The sequence below is a fragment of the Crassostrea angulata genome, chromosome 7 (assembly GCF_025612915.1).
Source record: "Crassostrea angulata isolate pt1a10 chromosome 7, ASM2561291v2, whole genome shotgun sequence".
Classification (NCBI taxonomy): Eukaryota; Metazoa; Mollusca; class Bivalvia; order Ostreida; family Ostreidae; genus Magallana; species Magallana angulata.
In genome coordinates this window covers 53,390,189-53,403,369 of record NC_069117.1, presented here as the reverse complement: position 1 = coordinate 53,403,369, position 13,181 = coordinate 53,390,189, and the positions used below count along the sequence as shown (strand labels likewise).

At 30.0% G+C, this 13,181-nt stretch overlaps 1 protein-coding gene and 1 long non-coding RNA gene across 3 annotated transcripts in view; one reads left to right on the top strand and one right to left on the bottom strand.

Annotated features, from left to right (window-relative positions):
* The window catches only part of LOC128157209 (uncharacterized), a 10,511-nt gene extending 3,399 nt beyond the window's left edge, over positions 1-7,112 (top strand). For both annotated transcript variants that reach the window (XR_008239803.1, XR_008239802.1), the window contains exons 2-5: positions 1,700-1,760; positions 2,738-2,811; positions 4,840-4,889; positions 6,975-7,112. This is a non-coding gene — a long non-coding RNA (uncharacterized LOC128157209). The remainder of the gene's footprint in view (positions 1-1,699; positions 1,761-2,737; positions 2,812-4,839; positions 4,890-6,974) is intronic.
* LOC128157207 (carbonic anhydrase-related protein 10-like) overlaps positions 6,895-13,181 on the bottom strand; it is a 19,064-nt gene continuing 12,777 nt past the window's right edge. Inside the window, exons 3-11 of the mRNA XM_052819654.1 lie at positions 11,302-11,438; positions 10,766-10,957; positions 10,581-10,676; positions 10,034-10,100; positions 8,821-8,975; positions 7,933-8,055; positions 7,764-7,803; positions 7,625-7,658; positions 6,895-7,203 (exon numbers count right to left, since the gene is read on the bottom strand). Of these exons, the coding sequence (XP_052675614.1) occupies positions 7,633-7,658; positions 7,764-7,803; positions 7,933-8,055; positions 8,821-8,975; positions 10,034-10,100; positions 10,581-10,676; positions 10,766-10,957; positions 11,302-11,438 (836 nt within the window). The 3' untranslated portion in view covers positions 6,895-7,203; positions 7,625-7,632. The remainder of the gene's footprint in view (positions 7,204-7,624; positions 7,659-7,763; positions 7,804-7,932; positions 8,056-8,820; positions 8,976-10,033; positions 10,101-10,580; positions 10,677-10,765; positions 10,958-11,301; positions 11,439-13,181) is intronic.

The window sequence follows — 13,181 nt, the reverse complement described above, 5'->3', positions numbered from 1 at the left end:
ACCCCAAAATCCTAGAATTAATTGCTTAAAAAACAACAAAGTTTGCTTAGTGTAATGAAACATAAATGTAATTGTGTGTGAGGATTAAGAGAATTTGAAATATGGTTAAACTTGTCCATGCAAATGGAAAGTAAAATTAAGTGAATATGAAATAATTGTCAGGGTATCTTTACTAAAAAGGAATATTTATTTCTAGTTAACCCAAACAACCGATCATGTCATTGATATGTTACTGAAAAACAATTTCAGTGCACACTAGGCATTAAACTGGTTTAAACCTATCTATTTTTTTTTCATAGGTTATTTTTTTTTTCAGCCAATCATAAACGTTATTTTTATGCACCTTCTTCCCCCTCTAATTATTGTGTCATCAATAATACATATCAATAGCAAAATAAACTATAATTGCTTACCATCTTTTTTATCAGAAAAAAGCCAAAATGAATGTAGAAAAAGAGTTTTTTTTAACAATAATGACATTGCATCACGATGTCTATAATCACTATGGACACAAATGGGATACAGCACATTGCTTAATCTATCCCTTTAAGAGGTTCGCTCCTCAGGTTTAGGTAGCCACTTTGGGTCACCTCTTGTCTGAAATTTTGCACCACATATCAATTCTAGTAGTATATTTATATTTTACAATGCCAAATAGACTTTAATGAATAAATTGTTTTAAAAAAATAAATTTTTACAGAGTTTAATAAGGAACTACATTTTGTGGCGGAAGGTTTTCAAGAAGAAAATGAACAGTTTTGGAGTACTGTAACTTAAGCTTCATAATGTTCATCGCAGACCAAACTGCTAGATAGTTTTTGTATTACGATATATTCATTATATTCTGAAAGACATATTTAAACAATATTTTGATATTTCTATCAATATATTTTAGCTTATATTTAACTTATATTTCAGAGAAATTAATAAAAAAATAACTCCAATTTTGACCTAAAATTAGCTTATTTCATGCTATATATCAAATATTTGATATGTGACCCCTACTTTTTTTTACTTTTACATGAAACATTAAACGTATGTTTTTCTTATTTGAATTATAATTTGATTACTCTAAAATTTTGCAACAATCTTAATGTCTGTTGTTGTGTTAATTATGTACTGTCATTTTTTAAGCTTTGACTTAGATATTACTTTTAAAGTCATTACATGTGTTTTACTTCATACTGTATTAAAATCATAATTCAGTAATACTAGTAGTTAAAACTTAAAATATTTGTTTGATTTTTAAATAATCAATTTCCATGCCAACTTTTAGCAAAAATTTCAGGAAAATTATCATTTCTGTTTTGGACCCCATATTATTTTCCAAAACATGGCATGTGACATGGTCACAAATAAAATAAATAAACATTTTGAGTCCCCATCTTTATATCCAAATGGTTTTTGGATGATTGACATTACTAGTATTTCAGGTGCAAACTTCCTTAATTTGAGACGAAAAGGGGTTATAATTTTGTAGCCTTGTATACAGTATGAAACTATGAATTATAAGGATGAGTTCACCAATATATAGGTACATTTATTTCACATATATCTAAAATGAGTTGTTAGGCTTTGAAATGTTTAATTTAGTGTGAAGGACATATCACTTTGTATATACCATACGTGCATGTTATGAGCAATATATTATCAGTACATACAAGATGAAACTCTACTTTATATAAACCTTTTTTTTCAGTATATAATACCAATGTTTGCAAACAGAAACTTGGCACAAGACCTATACAGATCTAAAATATGTGAGTACTGCATGTAGACAACTAAAGTTCAAATTTTAACAGAGCTTTAAAAACACCTCAATAAGCAGTGTACACAAAAAAAGGGACCATGAGGCAAATGCTGACCTTCATCCCCACTTCAACCCAACCCCCATAACTATTTGTAATAATGAGAGTTAAGTTTTGAGATCTTGTAAATAGCTAGTTTCTTCATTTTCATCATTAAAATATTTTTTTCGTTCTGTTCCTTTTATGGACGTTTTAAACACAGTCACACTTTTCCCCCCTAATCATCTCTTCTTTGAAGAGTATGATTTTGAACCAGAAGTTGTGATAACCTACGTAGTATAAAACTAACAAACGGACTACGGACAGAAAGTAATCAGAGAAGCTCACTTGACCGTTCAACTAAGGTGAGCTGCCAAAAAAAAAAGGAAATTCCTAATCACTAGAATGTTTCTTTGGATTGAATCAAAGATGACAGCCTCTATGTCTTTGGTATTGAAATCAGCTGGAGGATTGGGCAATTGAAATTGTCTCCTCAATTTGAAAGCTCCGTTAAGCATCGGTAGTGAATAAAGTCCTAATGTATACATGTATTTATACAAAATATCTTAGGGAGACACAAAAGACTTTTCCTACAACTAGCAAAAACCAAATCCTTCTTGCACGTGTAAATTTGCAATAGCGATTTGAGACTGTGCTTTTAATAATTGTTTTTAAGATTATTGTCTTCTAATAAAATTATTTTCTTTAGCTGAATTGTTTTATATATAAGATAAATACATAAACATAAACAAAAAGTTGCATTGCATTTAAAAACAATGATAAGGATTCTTTTTCTTCTGATGTTCTTAACATAAATGAAGATATTTTTTTCTCCAACCTTTTTAAAGTGTTTTTCCCCAAAAAATTGTTGCATAATTATTAAGCCAATATCAAGGTAAATATTCATGGTTTTTTTTTTCTTAAATATGACGCTCTCCTATCCTTTGCAGTATCTTTGATTCAGAGTGTAAAGACACACAGGAAGAACATTGTGCAAAGTAATGGTATTGCAAAATATCATGAGGTATGTCATCAAAATATTATAAATATCACATTGATAAAATAATGAATTTGTATATTTTATGTATTTCATACGTTTAATGTTAATATTGTTTTTAAAATCAATGAAAGTTCATCTTTTATAAATCTCAACCGATCTGCATCTTAAATGTTGACAACAGACGAACATTAAACCTTGTTATGTTATAAGATAAGAAAAGAGATGTGGAAAGTTTTGCAAAATAATAAAATGGTATCTGCAGAGTAAAGTGTGGTTAAGTGAAAACAATCTTCAGTCTTTGTAAAGACAAATAGAGATTTATTTTAGATAGCCCGAATAATCAATTATATATTTAATATACAGTAATACCTACCAGAATTAGTATTTTTAAAACTTTCAACAAATCATACCTTACTGTTTCAGCGCCATTGATAACATTTTATTTATAAATTTGTGCAATTTATAAATTCTAATGATAATAATAATACTGTTTAATACTAATAACTACATAAATATTGCTATGATTTTTACTTTGTTTTAAACAGAAAGACCTTGAATACCGCTTCATGTTTCTACAAAGAATTTTGTTAATCTATTTTTAAAAAGGCATGATCACGATTTTGGTAAAAAAAAATTTCCCGATTTTAATGTTCACATTGCTTCAGTAAGGCATTTTTAATAGGCAATCAAGATTTTAGTGTCATTTGTTGAGTTATAAGCGAGTTACAGGGCTTACAATTCTTTGCTATGTAAACAATGATTTTGTTTACATTTTGAATGTTCAATTCCAGTTTAACCTCAAATGAATGTTTAAACGTTAAGTATTGTTTATTTATGCTTAAAATAAGAAAATGACAAATCAGCTTGAACAAGATTTTTACTACTGGTATATTGAAACTATGATAACAACAACAGGACACGATCCTTGTTTACATGAGAAAGAATTATGTGCCCCTGTATCTTGCTTATAACTCTGAAACTGACTCTCAAATTTCATTGATCATTAGAAATGCATTCCTAAAGCATTGTAAGTAATAAAACCAGAAAAATAGAATTTAAGTAAAATCGTGACCATGCCCCTTTAATCCAAATGAGTTATGTTATTGTATTTGGATTTTAATTACATATACAATCATGTGATGTCAATAAGTTTTTAAAGTTTTACTATCATTGTGACATTTTAATGAAATCGTATCAATTTGCAAATATACATGTATACATCAATTAATATATGCTTGGGAACTTGTTTTTTAAAATCTAAATTGAGGAAATAAAAAAAAACTATTCTTTGTATTTTTGTATGTCTCAACATAGATAAAACCTCACTAAAATTCTTCGTATCTATCAATTATTTGACAAAAACTATACAATTCCTTTGTATTAAAATGGAAAATTTATGTATAATTTGACCTGTGTTATCAACATTTCTTTGTTCATTCTTTCTTTTTTCCTTTTTATAAAAAAATTAAAATATCGCTTTTTCATCACGAAAATCAGCATTTTTTATTTCGTTGATTAGCATTTTATTTTTTTAAAGCAAAACACGCTTCAAGATAACGTTTGTAATTAAAATGATTATGGAGAATTCACTTTTTTATGAATGCTTTGACTAAATTTTAAAAAGAAATTATGGAGAGCATTTTTTTAAATCACATTTTTTGAGAGTCATTGGACTTGACGTTTCTTGAATTGTAACGACAAAATCTATTGACAAATTAAAACAATTTTCACTTCTTTTGTTTGTAATACTGTTTTTCTCTGCTAAAGGGTTGAAAAAGACAAGTGAAAGACTTTTTCTAGCCCAGACATTTAGTTTCAAATGTTAAAAGTGATTAAATTCGCTTCATCGTAGATGACAAAATTAGATGACATTTTTAATATTCCTAAGCAAATTGATAGTGTTTTATTGTGTTACATAGAAGTGTTTTTATAATGTTGATATCAAATTGTTTCGAGGTTGTAATCTTATAAGGTCTACTTTCAAGCATTGCATGTAGGGATTTTTTTTTTTTTTTTTAGAAAAAACACTAATTATAATTGCATTTGTTTTAGGGAGCTTGGTGATCATTTCTTCAAAAGGATTCTCATATGGATTCTTTCTGGTAACTATTTTTAAATAAACTGTCTGAAATTTATTTGTACAATGACATGATGAATAAACTACAACTTACAAACGGTTATCTTTCTTGTTTTTACCAACAGAGTTTGGTCTGCACCCCTCCCTCCCGTAAGAGTTTGATAATCTATTTAATTTTTTGACTAATTCAAAGATTATGAAATTATTGTTTATCTTTTTATTCTCATATCTGCTAAACAATCATGTATCTTTCATTGATGAATCTTAATGAAAGAAACGATACCAGGACTTCAGATTATTTGAAAAGGAAAGATATGTAGATACCAGTAAGTTTAATTATTAGATAGATAAATAAAATGTTGTGTATATTTCCAAATATGGATTTCCAAACACGAGACGTTTTGGTGAACCCTCTGTGTTAACAGGAAGATTGTTATTATGAACAATCAATTCTAAACAGAATGGAATTCTAAGCAATGTCCATGTTCCGTGCTCATTCTACGGCTTGTTACCGAGTATTGCGTCAAAATATTTTTTCTTCTTGAAAATGGTATATGTCCTTCAAAATTTATAAACGAAATGAAATAAAAAGAATTTTATTGATGGTGTCCATGCATTAAACAGTTTTATTACATGTTTGCCCTTAATGAATAATGGAATAAACATACAGGCTGAGATCAAATTTTTTAAAAAATGTTTATACAGGTGCATCAGTGCACGAACCCCTTTACCTTAAGTAGTTACAAGCTATATATTTCCGTGGTCCCACCGAGCCAAATATTTCGTTGAATACGAGGGTTGTTCGGAAATTATTGAGACATTTAATCTTATTTCCTTGGGTAAAAAAAGAAACCCTTGAAATTTCACCAAAAACGTACACCAGGATAGAGTTTATCAATGTGATAAGTTTCGTGTCCATAGCATGATTAGATCATTCCTGGTAAACGGACCATCTTGCCTTCGTCCATTGACCTGGCGCAACCGCAAACTTACCGCAACGTCATTTTAACGCCTCTCATTGATCCTATGTTTTAAACACCAAACAAACAAAGGGAAATTAGAATTAATTCTTCATTTCTCATCTTTTGTTTACATTACAAGATATTCTCTCCATTCTTGATTTTTGGGAAAAAATCGGGTTATTTCTAACAGAAAGTCAAATAATTGTGAAATGTCTCCTACAGTCATTCTGTGTACATATTTTAGAACTGTTGACATCATTTAGTGTGCAAAAAGTACTTGAAATTTAGTTACTTTGTGTCTGAATTATAGCTAAACAATTAGTAAAAGAAGACGATAAACTGAAGCCCTCTATCCCTTACCATCGTTTATTTTTTGTTAAAGCAATTGGGTGCCCTGAAAAGGTTTTTCCGAAATCTCCACCAATTTGATGTATATTTGCTGCGCCGCCTTGACGTCAAAATACCGTCGTTGTCAGATTTCTATTGCTTGGTAAATATATCTGTACCATATCCGTATTTCAACTCGAACAGAAGTGAAAATTGATCAAAAGTTCGTCACAATAAATAGCAAAATGAACATATAAAATCTGATTTCTTTTATTATAAACTGTTACTTTGCGGACACTTAGATAGACAATGTTTTAGTTTTATTATTCTCCGAGTTTATTCTTGCGCCGGGTACCCCGACCACCGATTTGTTTATCTACCGATGTAAACAAAATATTGAACATATTAAAAATATTTTTGTTTAATTATTTGTTAAGGTTTCTTAAATGTTCATGCCAATTTTCAACCTAATTCGTCACTTAGGAAGGGAAATATCCGTATTGTCTCAATAATTTTCGAACAACCCTCGTAACTATTCAAGTAACTATTCAAGCTATTTCCATTAGAAGACCAAATTTATAAATTTGTCTATATGGAACGAATAAAATAAATCCGGATAATTTAGAGTTATCAGACATTACTGAGGATCAGAGATCGTAAAACCCAGTCACTGCAAAGATCTGAACCCGATGCTTCCAATACACGATATAATAAAGAATATCATTGAATAAAAACACCACACAAGGGATATGACTTTATTATGTCAAGATGGCACACACAAACAAAACAAATACGGCTAAAGCTTTGTTTCATCCATGCAGGAAAAATGATGGTCTGGTTCATGGAGAGTCCTTGGTTGAAGTGTACAGCCTGGCCATTACCAGGAAAAGTGACAAACCTCTCGGACTCGCATTAAAATCAATATGATTTCTCGAGCTGATGGCATAGACGACACTTTGAAGCACATAAATACTCTGGAAGACTAGCTAATGTAATAAGAATAATACAAATATATATATATGGAAGCCCGTCAATTGTAGCAGCACACCTCTGAAAACAAAAAATAAAAATATAAACTACAGACACAATTTCGGTGTTCAAACCGTTCGAAACTATGAAAGCCATTTCGCTTTAATCATTGTATCACATTAATTTGAAATTCTAATGTACATTGATCTTAATACATTTAAGCAACTATTTTTAAATGTATTAATCTCAAATCTTTATTTATTTTTTTTCCTTAAGAATATATAGATTTGGATTTAATGTATGGAAATTAAACTACTGAAACGTAAAATTAAATATCAAAAGATGGTTGTAAAGAGGACGTATTTCTTTAGTAACAGTTATTCACCCATTTTCCGACTGCTTTTTACACGGTTATACAAGTTTCTTAAACATTGATGAAAACCAAAGTATTAAAAGTAATAATTGGTTAAGAGAAAGAGCAATGACAATGATTTATACTTACATTGATTATTAACTTGGCTTTAACTTATTATTTACTGAAAGTAAAAGAACAACATTATGAATAGCACATCAGCTTGTATTATTGTGTGTTTAGTCTATCAGATATAAAATCAAGGACTTGAATATTAAAGATCACCTACCAGTATAACTAGTTGTTTTCTTGATATCACAATCTGGTTCCTGAAATGAACAACGAACGAGGCATACAATAAAATGATTAATCACTTGAGATATAGTTATACGACATTCGGGCGTTTTTTTATTATGAAGGTTCAAGTTACTGATTATGGTATTTTAACCAAAGCCCACCTCTTTCACTGGAATGTTGGTCCTCACTAATCGCCTGTTGTCCGGCTGAACCGGCCTGAAATTGTTTTCCATCAGAGGATCTCCTATTCCATTTCCTCTAGTCAGACCCCGAAGTTTCTCCAACTATTCATTTAGAAAACAATTTCAACGTAATTAACTTCATAAAAAAAACCACCAAGTTCATGTCAAAATAAAAACCACATATTTTACAATTACATAAATGAAAATCCACAATCCTTGAAAATTCTGTTTATCTTTATTTTAAATGTTTTTAATACTCGTATATCATTTGACGATTGATATTAAATCATGTTCTATTTGCACTTTTAGATATTTGTATACGAGATGAATGACCGCATAAAAAACTTTTCGGGGTCAAGTATGTAAGAGTGCATGTAGGTCAATATTTGTATTCATTCATTCATACAGAAAGAAAACATTTAACGTCACGTAACAATAAATAAAAATATTTAAAAGAAATGTACACATGCGGAACATTTACATTATTTTTAGTTATACTTTTAAATCTGTTTACTTAGCCATTATTTAAATCAAGATTCAAAATATTTAAGCCAATGTACAGGAAAACAATATTCATTTTACGTATGGTATCATTAAGAACTAGTTCGATGCATTTCTCAATTAGAACACTGTTTATTGTTCTTTATGAAAAAATACAGCGATATAGTATAATAGTTTTGTAAAAGTTCAACATTTTAAACTAGCTGTGTTTCATACCAATACAAATTATCATTCATGTTTACATAATATGTAAACTTATAGAGCAATTTCCCGAATCCCCCCCCCCCCCATGACATTTTGACACAAAATACAAATTGTTCAATTTAACGACTGCGCAATTATAACTGAGTCTGAACAATTGGATACCTGGTAATTTGATATATACATTGGTCTGTTCAGTATGACCCACGTGGCAGTCTCTTGGCAACCTGGCTGTGTCAGCGAACCTTCATAGGTGATGTAAGATAAGGTTGTGGGTAAAATTTCGGACAAAGAAAACTTATATAGGTCTGTAAAGAGTCCTGCAAAAAATAAACAAATGATTGGTTATTAGTGGATATATTCTTCATTCATTTGTTTTTGCATTGTTAAAATGTCGTAAAATTTGATAAAAGAAGATGGGTGGATACGGCGTGTAAAATGCCCATACACGGTCGGACAAGGTACTGAAAAAATAAGATAGATAAATCTGATTTTTTAAAACAAAAATCATTCAAAACAATGTATATTTAATATATCATTGATTTTAAACCTATAAATATGTTCAATACTTGGAATATGTTGACTCAAACAGGCGTATACGTATCAAAACCTGCAAATACTGCCATTTTTTAGAACTTAGGCATTTCTTTTATAAAGTGGGCCTGTGCTACATATTTTTCTCATAGTCTAAATAAGGTCTATTGGAAAACAAACGGATTTCAATCAACAAAAACGTGGAGAGATGACCCACTATACATTAAAAATATATCATTTTGTATCCCAACAGTTGAACGTTTTGAAAAAATAATACAAGTCCGTAAATTCGTGGTCAAAGTCACCCATAAGGTTTAAACAGCCTACTTTGTTGTGTCTAAATGGCTTAGTGGTTAGGGTACCTGACACAAGCTAACCTTATGTATTTAGGGTTTTTATGTTATGGGTTCGATTCCACCAACATTTTTTTCTTATCTTTTGTTAACTATTTCAAAAACTGAATATAGTTAGAAATTGTGCTTTTGCAAACTTGTATTATAATGTATCAAAAATAGATTTAATTGGGTAAAAAGAATTCAAAATTGTATTTCATTGCTAAACCGAATGGGCATTTGCGCCATCTTATTCCCCCATCTTCTTATTAATCCTCCTCATTTGATATAATGAAAAAAGAAGTCATTTTATAATTTTGAAGTTTTCATTAATTTTTAATTTGAAAATAATTTTTAAATTTGTGTATTATGATTGAATTTTTCTAATTTTTTTTTTTATTATTTATCAATTTTTCAATTCAAACATTATTCATTTCAGTTTTTTTCTGAGTATAAAAAAAAGAAAAAAAATAATGCCAGTGTCCTTTAACATGGACTGAATTGTGACCTACCTTTTTCTTTTAACTTTTCTGCAGCTCTAACTAGAACACTAAAATGCTGGTTTCCTAGATCTTTAAGCTAAAACAAAATAAATTAAAGTCCAAATTAGCATTTGACAGGTGAACTCAATTCACTTTATAACTAGCTTACCCTTTCAAAAAGATTTATACAAAAATATTATCAGTGATAAGAATGATACACTAAACTTGGTTTCTAAGGTGTCGGCTTATTGAAATCTTTTATCTATGTTTTTATCGCTTTCCTTTGTAAAACAGCAAGATATGTTATAGATAAAAATTTTGAATGTGAAATATTGAGGGTTTATATATACCCAAAGTGATTTTCATTTCGAATAAGTGTTTAATTCAAGTGTTTAGCAATCTTTGCTTTTCTTTATATCCCAAAGCAGTTAAATTAGAAGGTATGTATAGCATTACGAGCGTTTTGGGAATTAAAATGACACTGAAAATTAAACAGGGCGCTGCCATGCAATAAAAACCTCTATCTGCGTCCACAAATTAACACAGCTTTTGAATGAAAGTTGGATGGTATACCCACCGCCGCTAGAATGGCCACGACTGCAATCCCGTAGGGTGACTTTTTGGCATGTGTAACGTTTGCATAAAGTTCTGAATTATAGGCTAACAGCTGGATCTACAAAACACACAAACAGTTAGAAAATCAGAGAAAATATAATAATGGACTGCTCCAAAGATGACGTCATATAAAAGATATTACCTTACCTCCGCAGGGAAAGCTTTTCCCGCGACTTTGTGCTCCGATCCTTTGTCGTTTTCTGTTCCCAGATGAAGCTTTATTTGATAAATTGTATATTTATAAGACAGGGGTCCACCGGTGATATTTATTTGAGATCCGTGGGATTTATTCAATGAAATCCTTATATCATGGCCTGTGTTCATCAAGACTCCATCAATCTACATGCAAAATAACCTTATTTTGAAATAAAACAATAGGATTGAACATTTTCAATGCTAAAAACAATCAATTTTTGCCATTAAAAAATCATACGATTATTTGTCTTGGGTTAAATAAAACCAACATTAAATATTTGCATTTCATGCCTATCATTCGCTTACTTTGAAGCTATAGCTTTTTTCTATGTGTATGTGTTATTTTTCTAATTGCATTATCAATTTAAAAAATCGTTTTGCTAAATGATTAATTAAAGGTTTTGAACTGAACTTAAAATGCAGTAATATTTCAGTACAACCCTGAGTAAAACCAAATGTTTGCTAGCTCTCTATGATGGCGTATTTACCTTTTCGTTTGTAATGTTCAAGGGTTGCAGGTTCGGATCAAATATCATCCTGGCCGGGTTAATGTCTATGGGGGACTGGAATCGCCCTTTGTCGCACAGCTCCCACTCCGTGTTGTAGGACCCCCAGCGTGACGGACCTGTAATCAGAGACAGCAGAAAGAGAAACCATTACAGTGATGAAATGTCACGACAACTAACTAAACACAAATTATTGAACTTCTTTGGAATTATGGTCGGATCATTAGTGGAGACGAATTTTCAAATATCCATTAACATACAGACATGTTAATTAAACAAAAACCGTTTAGAAAGGTCTTTTTAACCAACTATTTATCATAAATTTGTATAATGCGTCGACGTCGTGTGGTTTTATGAGTATTTATTTTTTGAAAATCAAAGAATAAGTTTCTTTGATAAATTGATAAAGTAAATAAACAATATCGTGAAGTTAATGAAGTAATCACATACTTACAATAAAATTATGAATTGATTAGAACACACAAAATGAAACTGACAAAGTCGTAGTTTTCCAACAAAACTAATTTTCCACTAGAATTAAACGAGGCAGTAACCATCATCCTTTATAGTTAAAAGGTACCAACATGAGTAGCACAACTCTCAGTATTGAATCTTTATTAATTTCTGATTTACACGGAGAAAAATACATGCATATCTTTCATCATCACATCATAAATAGATTTTTTTTTCTTTTAAAGCATTATATATTTAAATAGTTCATGGTTTTCATCCCACGCATCATTTTGATGCATAGGATAACATGGAGAGAGAAAAGACATCACTAAAATTGATTTGTTTTCATTTTATTCAAATCACTTTACCAATGTTGGAATAAGTTATGGTTTTTATCATTCAATCATTTTACGTGTTTGATAAAAAAAAAATCATCGACATGCATTTTTCATCTAAGTTTTTTATGATATTAACAATAGAAAAGAATTGAATATTACGTGCTAATGGGAAGATTTACTCCCGTAAAATACATTGATCTATCTTGTGTTTATGATGAAAATAAATTAAATGTACTTTCCAGGAATGTTTTAATAAAGTTGAAATCCATACATCAAATGAACTAAATCGTCAGAATACAGAGTACAAACGTTACAAATTACGGAGAAGCCATTATTAAAAGGAACCTGACAGTGTCGTTTTAACGATATTGACCCTCAGACTTTACACATTAATTTGTCTTTGTTTTTTGCTCAGCGTTTGTCATGGTCATTGAAAAGTAACCTATGAAAACCATAAAGGATGTGATATTCTTTACGATTTTGATCCCACTATCATATTACCCCATTGCTGCGTAGTTTGTTTGAGGTGTAATCGATGGAGCACACTCGAATACTTCTAGAGTGTCGAGTTGTTATCGCTTGTTACCGACCCATCCAATAAATGAAGTTATCAAATAGGACTTGGTTTTCACAGTCCTTGTGTGAAGCCGATGATACCCAAAACAGTGTGAATTGATCTTTATTGCAGTTTAATGTGTCGGTGCAATAAAGATATTTCACAGGGAAACAAAGATATGCAATGGTTCGAGATTTGACTTCAGACTTAATACCTTTTCCCATTTATCGACCATCTCATTCCTGCTAATGGCAGATATAAAAACAATTCTAAATTAAAGTTTGTTTTTACCAAGAGAATTTAATATATAACTTACTATAATGATAATATGTCTAAGACATTAATCACGTTCAATTTTGAATTAGATATTTCTAAATTATAACTGAATTGTTCTTTTTTAACGTTAAGATTGAAAATCAGTTCAGTCATATAAATGGTTATTGCAGAGAATATTTTAAAGAATTGTATCTTTAAGTAAAAGAATATTATTATGCATGTAATATTAGATAAACATG